General features: G+C 42.2%; 1 protein-coding gene across 1 annotated transcript in view; it reads right to left on the bottom strand.

Moving 5' to 3' along the window:
• Positions 1-13,409, bottom strand: part of ttn.2 (titin, tandem duplicate 2) — a 247,891-nt gene that overhangs the window by 72,511 nt on the left and 161,971 nt on the right. The window contains exons 152-166 of the mRNA XM_085766175.1: positions 12,942-13,098; positions 12,270-12,412; positions 12,035-12,153; positions 11,043-11,220; positions 9,787-10,071; positions 8,580-8,873; positions 7,604-7,903; positions 6,657-6,965; positions 5,514-5,740; positions 4,228-4,542; positions 3,233-3,347; positions 2,412-2,720; positions 1,644-1,825; positions 1,421-1,550; positions 156-307 (exon numbers count right to left, since the gene is read on the bottom strand). Coding sequence (XP_085622301.1) covers positions 156-307; positions 1,421-1,550; positions 1,644-1,825; positions 2,412-2,720; positions 3,233-3,347; positions 4,228-4,542; positions 5,514-5,740; positions 6,657-6,965; positions 7,604-7,903; positions 8,580-8,873; positions 9,787-10,071; positions 11,043-11,220; positions 12,035-12,153; positions 12,270-12,412; positions 12,942-13,098 — 3,215 coding nt within the window. The remainder of the gene's footprint in view (positions 1-155; positions 308-1,420; positions 1,551-1,643; positions 1,826-2,411; positions 2,721-3,232; positions 3,348-4,227; positions 4,543-5,513; positions 5,741-6,656; positions 6,966-7,603; positions 7,904-8,579; positions 8,874-9,786; positions 10,072-11,042; positions 11,221-12,034; positions 12,154-12,269; positions 12,413-12,941; positions 13,099-13,409) is intronic.

The raw sequence follows: 13,409 nt of genomic DNA, 5'->3' as shown, positions 1-13,409 counted from the left end.
GGACAACACATGGTGTCATAAGTTTGTTTTTGTGGAAGTTGATGTTTCCTTTTTCTTTATCTAAACAATTTGTTTATGGAATAAAAAAAAACAGTTGAAGAAAATAGAGTAAAAAGAAATGGTGAGATAAAACTGTAGAGTTGTTGGTGGTTTACCTTGGTCCAAGCCTTATCAGTGACACTCTTCTTCTCAATGAAGTAGCTCTTAATTCTTTCTCCTCCGTCGTTGGCTGGAAGCTTCCAGATCAGCCTCATCGTGGCCCGAGTGATGTCAGTGACCCTCAGTTCCTTCGGAGGTCCGGGGACGTCTGCACCCGGGAGAAAAAGTCTAGGTTAGGCTTCAAGAACAATCCAACATACTGACAGTAGGTGCGTTTACATGGACACAAATATTCGGAATAAAGGGCTGATCCGAATAAAAATGTGTCATGTAAACACGTCAATTGGAAGATTCTGATCAGATTCGGCTCGATCTGAAAGAAATTCTGTTCGGATCGAGAGGCGTGGTTTATGCCGATCGTTATTCCGAACGACGTCCATGTAAACACTTATTCTGATCGTTACTTCCTTTCCCACTAGCGCGACACGGCTGGACACGGTTCTACTCGGTTCTTATTTTGTTTTCTTTTTTTTCTTTTACACACTCTAGTGTGACGTCCGACAGGAAACAAACCCGCTAAGTTTAAAAACACACGACAGCAGCGCACACGGATCTACTGAGACTTGTTATTCTGTCACCTGAGGTAACGAGGTGGACGAGTGAGTTTGGAGCTGAGAGAGGAGAGAAAAAAGAGAGCGAGTAGTAGCCTACCGACCCGATATTGCTGTGTATCCCGCTTCTTTCCCCGCTCTCTGTCCGTTGTCTTCACCGTCTTCCTTCACATGGCTAATTAATATGCACGTGCTGTTTTGCATTGACCATATATGGTTGTGTTAGGGTGTATAGAGGGATATGGCGTGTTCACATCCGCACTTTTCTTGGGTCCGGTGAGATTTATCATTATGACAGAAACAGTAACTACACATTGCTGAGTCTGCTTAATAACGATGTACAACAGGAGAACAGCAACGGCTCTTAAAATCTGGCGCAGGTCCATTTTGAGTACTGAATGGGGTAAATTGAGCCACTTCCGCGTTTATTGCAGTAGTACAGGAAGTACAACTCTTCCTCTGCTGTTGTTTTAGGGATAAAGACAGCTCTGCATGTCAAAATGCTGTTATTCTGAATAAAGCTCGGTGCATGTGTACGCACGTCATGATCGGATTGTTTGATTTTGCGCCCATGTAAACAGTGGATTCGGATTTTCCGATCCCTCAAATTTTTAATCTGATTAAGAAATTGTGCGCATGTAAACATAGCTAGTGTTGTTGCTGAAGAGAACCACTCCCAGCTCTGTGTTGGAACAGGTCTACAGACGTACCGAGCACGTTGAGTCTGATGTTGATGTGTTTCTGTCCAGACTTGTTCTTGGCGGTGACTGTGAAGCGTCCGGAGTGGCTCCTCAGACTGACAGGGATGGTCACGATGGACTTGGTGTCAGTGGACTCAATCTAAATACATAATATACATACAACAAGTCAATGAGACAAAGATCCACAGACCATGAAAATAAGAGAATAATTATAAGAAGAAGAAGGCCTCACCTCAGAGTCCACAGGCAGTGTGTGCAGTTTCTTCTTCTTGTGCGACTTGGCTTTGCCGTCAAAGTCCCAGGTCACCTTGGGAACGGGGCGGCCCTTGATGGTGACCGGGATCCTGACCGGATCTCCGGCACGGATGACCAACAGATCATCAGCCATGATGTCGAGGGAAAGGGAAGGAGGAACTGCAAAGTGGAAACATCAGTAAATGGCCGAGACACAAATAGAGGAACATCGAAGGCAGTTTTATTACACTGCAAAAACCCAAAATCTTTCCAAGAATATTTGTCTTATTTCTTGTCAAAATGTCTCATTTCTAGTCAAAACTAAACTCTTTCCACTTAAAATAAGACTCATCACCTAAAAATGAACTTATTGTTACACAGTTTTCACTTGTTTCAAACTAATTTTCACTTGAAATAAGTAGAAAAATCTGCCAGTGAAAGCAAGTTTTTTGTGTTTGTAATAAGAAAGAAAAACTTGCTCCACTGTCAGATTTTTCTACTTATTTCAAGTGGAAAATCTGCTTGAAAAATGAAAATAGTGTCTAAAAATAAGCTACTTTTTAATGTGATGATACTTATTTTAAGTATATTTAGATTTATTTTGACTAGAAATAAGACAAATATTCTTGGTAAGATTTAGAATTTTTGCAGTGTACCTCTCCTGCACAATGTTTCATTTGACTATTTTCATTGTTCATGCAGGTTTTATAATGTGCTGCAAATAAAAAACTAAAACTAAAAACATTTGTATTGTAATGAGACTTACGCTGGACATCCTCCACCAGGACCTCGCTGGTGCGGGGGCTGGGGTCGGACTCGCCGATGTCGTTGACGGCGATGATCCTGAACCGGTATTGCTTCAGCTCACGGAGGCTGGGCATGGTGAACTCGGTGGTGGGGTGAAGGTTCTCGGGGTCGTTCACCCTCACCCAGTCGGACGTGCCCTCGTCCTGGATCTGGATGATGTAGCCCTTGACGGGGCTTCCTCCGTCCCTCTCTGGTGGTTTCCAGGACAACGTGACGCTGTGTTTTGTCTTATCGACCACCTCGGGAGCTGCGGGCATGCCCGGAGGAGCTTGAGGAGAAAGCAAATTCATCATTCGTCAGTATGTTTCAGAAAGGACTGCAAAAACTCTACATCTTTCCAAAAATATTTGTCTTATTTCTTGTCAAAATGTCTCATTTCTAGTCAAAACTAATCTCTTTCCACTTAAAATAAGACTCATCACCTAAAAATGAACTTGTTTTTAGATCATTTTCACTTGTTTCAAACTAATTTTCACTTGAAATAAGTAGAAAAATCTGATAGTGGAGCAAGTTTTTTGTGTTTGTAATAAGAAAGAAAAACTTGTTCCACTATCAGATTTTTCTACTTATTTAAAGTGAAAATTTGCTTGAAAAAAGTAAAAAGTGTCTAAAAACAAACAGCTTTTTATGTGATGAGTCTTATTTTAAGTAGAATGAGATTTGTTTTGACTAGAAATAAGACAAATATTCTTGGTAAGGTATTGAGTTTTTGCAGTGAAAGGACTGGTATGAATTAGCCAACCCTAGATTATTTATGACTTAATGTTGTTTCTGACTCACTCAGTGGATCGACGGCGAAGGCGGAGTCGGACGGTGAGCTGAACGGTCCAATTCCTGCAGAATTGGTGGCAGCAACTCTGAACTCGTACTCTGTTCCTTCAAACAGACGAGTCGCCTAGGAGACAATTAGGGAGGTATTTATTATATGTGGTCTCGTGGTCTAATGGTCTGTTGGGGATTCTCTTGGATATATCTGATATCTGTGATGGACTGAAAGACCTGGATCATCTGTTCCAAACCTTTCTAAGAGATGGGTTCATCTAAAGATCAGTGAGGAGCCATCCTGTTTGGGTACAATGTGAGGCTCAACTTTGGAACATGTAGTGTATTATCCACCTGAACTTCTTGCTCTAATATCTTATATCATCACCATGTATTATGTTCTTCTTTGTATGTGTGCCCTTTTTGGGAACTGAGGGAAAGTGTGAGTTGGTGCTTTACTTCATGGACATGTTTTGCTTAGAAGTAAACAAATCGAAGGCAGATGTTATAAGAGAGATAGACGCACATACATTTATAGATATATAAAGATGTTCCATAAGGTGTTATAGATGAGACAGAGAAGAGTGACCCTTGTGAAATGTATCCTGGATGTGTGTTCTGTTAATCACATGTTTCCTGTGAGAGTCTTAACTAAGTTGATTAGCCTCGTCTGGAAGATGGATGCAAAGTCGTAAAATTACATGAACATAGAACATGAACTGTGTATGTTAAACAGATACAGACAGAAATAGAATTGATTAGATCTATAGGAAACGTGGAATGCTCACGTTAATGTGCCTAATATAATAAGCCACATCTTTATGTTGGGAGAAGGTGGAGTTTTGGACTTAGAAAGCATATAAAGCTGTGGTTCTGAGCCATAGGGAGAGAGATCTCACATTGGCACCAGAGATGCTCCAGGATCGTGTCGGCGGTGATCCCTCCTTTTCATCAACACATCAATATACCACAAACACATGTACCACATATTAAAGGAAGAGCCAACAGCTCACCTGGTACTCCCAGCCTTTCACGCCTCTCTTGGTGACGGGCATCTTGTTGACTCTAGCCCAGTAGCCGGTGCCTTTCTCCCTCTTCTCCAGCCAGTAGCCGATGATCATGGAGCCGCCGGTCTCTCTGGGGGGCTCCCAGGTCAGGGTCATGGTGGTCTTGGTGTACTCTGCGATGGTGGGTTTCTCTGGGGGGCCGGGGAGGCCGAAGGGATCCGTGATCTGGACTTCCTTGGTGGTGCATGGGTCAGATTTGCCGTAGCGGTTCTCGGCTCTGACCTGGAACAGGTAGGTCTTGTTGGTGTCGAGGTTCCACACCTGCGGGAGAGGAGGAATGTGGCGTTACTATGAGGAACATGACTTTTAGGATCCATGGAAACCTTATTGCTGTTGTCTGACTGTCATCTACAAAATGTTTCTGATGACTCTGCTACTTGTAGGCTACATCACTGGAGACAAGCACACATCCTACTTAAGAGAAATAGACAGCTTCGTCAAATGGTGTGATGATAACCACCTCATTTTAGACTTAAACAAGACAAAAGAACTTGTAATCGATTTTAGAAGGAAAAAGACACCAGTCACTCCGGTAGTTATCAAGGATGTGGCTATCGAGGTTGTCAGGTACCTCGGCATCCGTGTGGATAATAGGCTGGACTGGAAAGAGAAAACCCGTGCTATTTTCACAAAGGTCCAGTCCAGGCTGTTTTTCCTCAGGAAGCTAAGATCATTTGATGTTAGCAGGCCACTCTTGAATGTGTTTTTTCATAGTATTTTAGCTAGTGTGCTTTTTTTATGCTGTTGTCTGCTGGGGGTGGGGGTTGAAGTCTCAGGACAGACACAGGATCAACAAAGTGATTAAAAAAAGCAGGTTCTATCATTGGTTGGCCTCCTGACTCCTTAGAGGTGGTCATGGAGACGAGGGTGGGGAGGAAACTCTGGTGCATTCTGCACAATAAGGACCAGCCACTCTATGTTTTCTTCCATGAACTGAAGAGTTCTTTTAGCAACAGACTGGTGATGCCGAGATGTTCCTCAGAAAGATTCAGGAGGTCTTTGTACCTGGTGCAGTGACGTTTTTTAATGAACATTGTTGATTGTTGTTGTTTTCTGTTGTGTGCTATGCTAAGTAGTAATGCATTGCATTGCACTTATTGTACTGCCTGAGTTGTCAATGCTCGTCATGTTGTAGTATTGTGTGTTGGATGTTGTACGTACAGAGTGACAATCAATTTCCCTTCAGAGGGATTAATAAAGTAAACCAACCAACCAACCATAGGAGGACATACCCCGTATTTCTTCTCAACGATGCTGTTGGTGACCTCCACCCACTGTGGCTCCGGTGGGGGCTCCTCTCCCTCCTCCAGCTCTGGCTGCTCAGTCACCACTTCCTTCTTTTCAACAACGTAGTTGGTCAGCTCACTGCCACCATCATCCAGTGGTGGATCCCAGGTGAGGTAGCAGGACTCGGCCTTGATGTTGGACACCGTGATATTCCTGGGTGGAAGGGGTCGGTCTGAGGGAAGAACAAAGAGTCAGCTGCTCTGTTTCTTCTCAAACTTCAAACTGATCAATTCGGTAACACTTCACTTGAATAGGTATTCATAAGATTGACATAACACTGTCATAACCATGACATAACAGCTGTCATAAACATCAATGAATACTTATGACAGCTGTGGTTAAGTGTCATTCGGTAAGTTATGTCACTTTTGATGCAAAGTTGACATTATTTGAGATGTTCCTTGTTATGAGAACTTGACATCATTTTTAAAGTTTGGCAATTAGGTCTGCTATGACAGCTTAAATTGTCTTTATGTCAAGTTGTCAGAACAAAAACATCTCAAACAATGTCAACTTTGCATTAAAAGTGAAATAACTTACCGAATGTCATGGTTATGACAGTGTTATGTCAATCTTATGAATACCTATTCAAGTAAAGTGTTGCACTGCAAAAACACAAAATCTTACCAAGAATATTTGTCTTATTTCTAGTCAAAACTAATCTCATTATACCTAAAATATGTATGTTTATACATATACATACATAGTTATACATTAAAAAGTAGCTTTTTACTTCTTTCAAGCAGATTTTCACTTGAAATAAGTAGAAAAATCTGATAGTGGAGCAAGTTTTTCTTTCTTATTACAAGCACAAAAAACTTGCTTTCACTGGCAGATTTTTCTACTTATTTCAAGTGAAAATTAGTTTGAAACAAGTGAAAATAATCTAAAAACAAGTTCATTTTTAGGGGATGAGTCTTATTTTAAGGGGAAAGAGATTAGTTTTGACTAGAAATGAGACAAGTTGACTAGAAATAAGACAAATATTCTTGGTAAGATTTTGAATTTTTGCAGTGTTACCATCAATTCTTTCACTCTCTACACAACCTATGCTCTACTAAAACAATCTGTGATCTGCTTCCACTCACCCAGCACCATGACAGTGATGGAGTGCTTTGCTGAGCCCATGTTGTTGGAGGCGGTCACGGTGTAGCAGCCTCGGTCCCTCCTGTTGGCTGCTGGGATGGACAAGACGGTCTTGCAGTTCATCCTGCCCGTCACCTCCGTCTCCATCAGCAGAGTGTCGGTGGGTTTATCTATCACCACGTCGTCCTTGGTCCACTCCACCTTGGGAATGGGAAGTCCCAGGATGTCGGCGGGAATCTCGATGGGTTCGCCCTTCTTCACGGTGATGTAATCTCCCTTGAAGTGTTTGAGCATGTGGACCTCAGGAGACACTGAGACGGACAGGGAGGGACACACAGATATTAACAAATTGCAAACCATTAACATCTTAAAGGAATAGTTCACTCAAAATTGAAATTTCTGCTTGCAAATGGATACCAACTGTCTTACAAAAAGACACACCAGAAAACATCCAAATACCTCCATGCTGCTCGTATGTAATGTCCGTCTTGTATTGAAGCCTCAAAATGCGAAATTGTTCAGAAAAAAATTAAATATGTCTATATTTCAAGCTTGTTTGTAACGGAAGCTCCTCTTCCTGGTCCGTCCAAATCTCGCAAGCTTCAGCTACAAACAATCTTGAAATATAGACTTATTTAATTTTTTTCGGGAACAATTTCGCATTTCGGGGCTTCAATACAAGACGGACATTACATACGAGCAGCATGGAGGTATTTGGATGTTTTTTGGTGTGTCTTTTTGTTATGAAGACAGTTGGTATCCATTTGCAACCGTTATATGGACATGCACTGCTACGCCGAGACCCCCTGTAATTCAGAGAAGCCACGGAGGACTCTGAAACTTCTCCCAGCCTTTAGTCCACATGAGGGGGAGGAGATCATGAGTGCAATTTGAATTTTGGGTGAACTATTCTTTTAACAGGAGTGTTATGGGTTTCACTCTGCCTTACCTTCGTCGTCCTGGATGACCACAGTCAGTGGGATGGATGGCTCACTCTCTCCAATGAGATTGGCGCACTTGATTCTGAACTCGTACATCCAGGCCTCGTCCAGCCCCTCCACGGTCATGGTCATGTTGGGGCAAATCTCCTTGTTGCACGGCTCAAAGGCCTGCTGGTCCTGCCTCTTCTTCTCAACAAAGTAGCCGATGATGGGACTGCCGCCGTCGTTACGCGGAGGCTTCCAGGCAAATGTGATGGAGCTCTTGGTGCGTTCGGTGTAGTGGAACTTCTCAGGGTATGATGGTGGACCTGCAAAACCACCAGAGCAGCAATTACATTTAGAGCAAATGCACTGTGGTATATTGAAGTGTTGATGAAAAGAAGGGATCACCGCCGACACGTCTTCACTTGCATTCAAAAAAGGAGTTTATTACAAAAAAAATAAGAGTGTCTAAAAATGCCGAATCGTGGAGCGTCTCTGGGGCCAATGTGAGATCTCTCTCTCTCTTGGCCTAAAGCTCTAACATTATATACATTTTCTAAAACCCTTTTTCCATATGTCTGTCCAAGATGATGATGATGGACAAAGACAGGATCTATAAACAGAATCTAACCTATACTTTCTGACATTTAACCTCTTGACCAAGCTAACTCAAACATAGATACTAAACACCTAATCTAAACATGCTGTAAATGTATGTGTGTGCCTTTCTCTCTTGTAACATCTACATTTATTTATATTTACTCTATTTGAATATAAACTGTTACTTATCACAAATGAAGTTCCTATCCAAATGATGAATGACCTCGACCTATCCCTCAACTTTTAGGCTAAGAAAACACCAGGAAGAACATACGATAATTCAAGATATTAAAGCAAAAAAGCTCAGGTGGATAATACACTACAGCACATTTCAAACAAAACAAGAGAAACAATTTGAAGCTTTTAATTTCTGAGTCAGTGCCAAATGAATTGTGGACTCACCCTGTGGGTCCACAGCGAGGATGGGCCCCAGCTCAACCGGCGGTCCCAAGCCGTACTTGTTCTTGGCGATGACGCGGAACATGTACTCCTGTCCCTCCATGATGCCCACGCACTCACACTTGGACGAGGCGGTCTCGACGGGCTGCCTCCACGTGTGCATCTTGGCATCTCTGCGCTCCACGATGAAGCCGGTGAGGTCGCTGCCGCCGTCGTCGTCGGGGTCGTCCCAGTTCAGGAAGATCATCTTACGAGTGACGACGACGGGCTTCAGGTCCGTGACGGGTCCGGGGACGTCTGAAGACAAAAAAAAATATGTGAGTGTTCATTTTCACTTCAGAGCATCAAGCCTCAAGATCACTCTCAACTTTACACTGCAAAAACTCAAAATCTTTCCAAGAATATTTGTCTTATTTCTAGTCAAAACAAATCTCATTCTACCTAAAATATGTATATTTATACATATTAGGGCTGGGACGATACGCTTTTCTCCCGATTTGATTCTTCTACGATTTCTCTGATGGCGATTCGATTTAAATTGTGATTCTATGATATTGCTGATTCTCTCGATTTTTAGTCTTTAGCATTTTTAACATTTATCTGCACACAAATACTGTAGGAGCCTATAAATGAACATACTCCATTATAAAGTGAACTTAAACCCTTTTCAAAACCTGGACTCTCTGTATGTAAAAAAGGCGAACAAATGCACATTGCACAATATTTTGTAAAAAAAAAATCGATTTAAAAATCGTCAAAAAAGATATTGCGATATTTATGTATTAAATCTGTTTTTAACATGTCTGTTGTTGTTGATATGGACCGCTTGTTGTGTCTGCAATAAAGATTAATAATAATAATAATATGTGAATCGATTTTTTATCCCACCCCTATAATATATAATAATATAATACATAGTTATACATTAAAAAGTAGCTTGTTTTTAGACACTTTTGACCTATTTCATGTCTATTTTCATTTGAAATAAGTAGAAAAATCTGACAGTGGAGCAAGTTTTTCTTTCTTATTACAAACACAAAAAACTTGCTTTCACTGGCAGATTTTTCTATTTATTTCAAGTGAAAATTAGTTTGGAACAAGTGAAAATGATCTAAAAACAAGTTCATTTTTAGGTGATGAGTCTTATTTAAAGTGGGAAGAGATTAATTTTGAGTAGAAATGAGACATTTTGACAAGAATTCCCACTTACCCATGACCTCCACTCTGGTCCAAGCCGACTTGGTGCCGCTGGGGTTGCAAGCAGAGATCAGGTATTTGCCACAGTCCTTCCTCTGGGCGTTCTTGATTGAGACAACGCTGTCGTTCCCCTCGGTGAGGATCTCCACGCGGTCTTTGTCGGGTTTAGCATCCTCGATGGTCCAAGTGATGGACGGGTAGGGTTTACCCGTGACTGTAGCCGGTACACGGAGCAGCTCTCCGGCTCTGATGATCACGCCGTTCTTGACGGACAAATCCAGCTCAATCACAGGTATCTCTGAAGAGGCAAAGCAGCAAGAGATTTACATCAACACATCATCATCAACACTTTTGACCTGACTAAATCCAGGATTCATTAGTTGCGTTTCCATCCACCTTTTTTTATTTGCATTTTCAAAAATTGCAAATAAATACTTGGATGGAAACGCTGTGAAATTCGAAAAAAGGCAGTAAATGCGCATAGAAGTTTTTACGCTTTTGGGGGGGGGGTGGATTTGTCAGCGTATTGATAAAGGGAAAATGCGACTTTTTGTTATGGAAACAGATTTTTTTGCGAATTGAGCCAGAGTTTGTGGGTGAAGTGCTGCTGGACGACGAATTCCCAAAAGTCCTTCACCCGGTGGCGACGTTCCCAAACGAATGGAGAACGACGCCCCGGTCTCCCAGCTCTCGTCTCTGCACACTGCAACACAAACGCGCTCCGTAACCCGTAATCTTTTGTTCATGACGGTTAAGACTACACAAACACACGCCGTAACAACGTATGTTATGTAACGTTATCCACCGCTCCATTTATTGATTTTTCGCCGGCTTCGTTGTCAACAGATGCACATGGAGGAGAGGAGCGGAACCAGAACAGACTGTCACAGTTCTACTGTCTTTCTGTGTAAATATCTCATGTTACAACATGAAAACCTGCTGCTTATATTCAAGTGCGGCCTTTATATGTATTTTCTTTTAAATTTAGCTGGTGCGGATTAATACAGGTGCATCTAGTCTGGAAAGTAGTAAATTGTCCATGTTGTTGAGTGTCAGCTGAGTGTCAGCTGTTGCCATGGACATTCACGCTCTCTTATGACGTAATCTCACAGTGCACCTCTCTCACAGCTCCTCTCCCAGTAATCGCAAAACAATATCGAATGGAAACGGGCATAAATTCACATTTGCTCTTAAATTCGATACATTTGGATGGAAACCCCCAGTTTGTGTCTTTATGTTTTTTATCTTGTCCCGTCTGGTTTGTCTGACCTGCAGGATTCCTGACGAACACAGACTCGGTGAATCCCGGCGTTCCCTCTCCAGCGGCGTTGCAGGCGATGACTCTGACCAGGTACTTGGCTCCCTCACGGACTCCGTAGACGGTGAACGCCCGGGTCTTCCAGGGACGCTCCGTAGACCGGGACCAGTCCTTGGTACCAGCCATGGCCTGAACAACACCACACAACACCAGAAGATCATTAATCTGACTTGAAATCGGGACAGATTAGATTAATCCACCAAATGTTTAGTTCAGTCATTACATCAATCTTTTCCCCTGTTTCAGTTTCAGTTTAATTTATTTGACAAGGGACAATGTACATTATTAAACATGGTAAAAAACCAATGTAAATGCACCCGAGTTAGCTAAAAAAGCTAATTTTCATCGCCAGTCCCTCTGTCTGATGTTAAAAGGCAACCTTAAAAAAAGCAACAATGAGGTAAAATACCAAAGACATATTAATAAATATACATTTGTAAGACAATAAACACATACGTTTACATCCCTCAAAGCCACAATTTTCTTCCACAGACAGCGTCAGATGGCGACTCAAACATGCGCCGAGAAGTTTTTATTACTTGAAGCAAGTCCAGAGTTGATATTCCTGTGTTTATGATACAAACGGGAGCTTCCCACTGCACCTGAACACACCGAGCGCCAACTTGGGTCTCGACTCCGCCAGACTTTGAATTAGATCTAGTTTTACAAACATGTCGGCTTGTTGAAGTAAATAAACTTCTGGCTGCATGTTTGAGTCTCCATCTGACGCTGTCTGTGGCTTTGAGGGATGGAAACAGCCTAAGCAGCAGAACTTCAATCCGCTCCCATTCATCGCTGCCGTGGCGATGCGGGGACAGACACAACTACCGCAAAACAGGAGACATTAAACTGAAAACCTTCAGATTCCTTCATAGAGACCTAAAATGTTAGGAACATACAGCCTGAGGTGAATTCAATTGGACACTTGGATCTACGGTCTGACCTTATCCACGTGGTATCCCAGGACTTCTCCTCCACCGTTGTCTGCAGGTGGGTCCCACTCCACATCGATGGAGTGGTCGGTAGTCGCTACAACTCGGGCAACTGGAGGTCCAGGAGGTACTGCAGGGTAAACACAGATAAAAACACAGCCATCATGTTAACTCTGATACTGACTGTTTCCACGGACACAGGTTTGATGATGTTCATGAGTTTATGAATATGTAAGGATTACGTACAGATTGGAGCCTGGGCCGTCTTGGGTTCAGAGGGGGCACTGAACTTCCCTGGGCCAGCTTGGTTCTCGGCCGCCACCCTGAAGATGTAGGTCAGCCCCTCCAGCAGACCCTGCACGTCCAGCTCAGTCTCCGTGACGAGGTTCCTGAGGACAGGACAGGGAGGGGACGTTCAGATCACATCGCACACAGACTTTAGGTAAAGTTCAGTAACACTTTACTTGAATAGGTGTTCATAAGATTGACATAACACTGTCATAACCATGACATAACAGCTGTCGTAAACATCAATGAATACTTATGACAGCTGTGGTTAAGTGTCATTCGGTAAGTTATGTCACTTTTGATGCAAAGTTGACATTGTTTGAGATGTTCCTTGTTATGAGAACTTGACATAAATTTTAAAGTTTGGCCATTAGGTCTGCTATGACAGTTTAAATTGTCTTTATGTCAAGTTGTCAGAACAAAAACATCTCAAACAATGTCAACTTTGCATCAAAAGTGACATAACTTACTGAATGACACTTAACCACAGCTGTCAGAAGTATTCACTGATGTTTATGACAGCTGTTATGTCAATCTTATGAATACCTATTCAAGTAAAGTGTTACCAGTTCTAAAGTTCTATCAACTTGTCCTGATCTTTTATCACGTCGGATCAGATCGTTTCCTCACCTGTTGACACGTGTCCAGTGGGAACTGTTGATCTCCCGACGCTCCACCCAGTATCCCAGGATGGGGCTGCCGTTGTCATTCGGTTCATTCCAGGTGACCAGCATGCTATTGGCTGTCACGTCTTCAATCTGTGGCTTATCAGGAGTCTCAGGAGGTTCTGAGGTGGACGAAAAAGAAAAAACTGAATGAGGCTCAGTGTACTTATCTTATCTTAACTCTTACAAACTGTTCAAATTTGATACCTTCACAGTATGGTTCGGGTCAATTTTGACCCACTGCAAAATATCTTTCCAAGAATATTTGTCTTATTTCTTGTCAAAATGTCTAATTTCTAGTCAAAACTAATCTCTTTCCACTTAAAATAAGACTCATCCCCTAAAAATGAACTTGTTTTTAGATCATTTTCACTTGTTTCAAACTAATTTTCACTTGAAATAAGTAGAAAAATCTGATAGTGAAAGCAAGTTT

The sequence above is a fragment of the Trachurus japonicus genome, chromosome 21 (genome assembly GCF_045865225.1).
Source record: "Trachurus japonicus isolate A0001 chromosome 21, Traja_1.0".
In the NCBI taxonomy this organism is placed as follows: Eukaryota; Metazoa; Chordata; class Actinopteri; order Carangiformes; family Carangidae; genus Trachurus; species Trachurus japonicus.
This window is presented reverse-complemented; position numbering and strand designations above follow the sequence as displayed.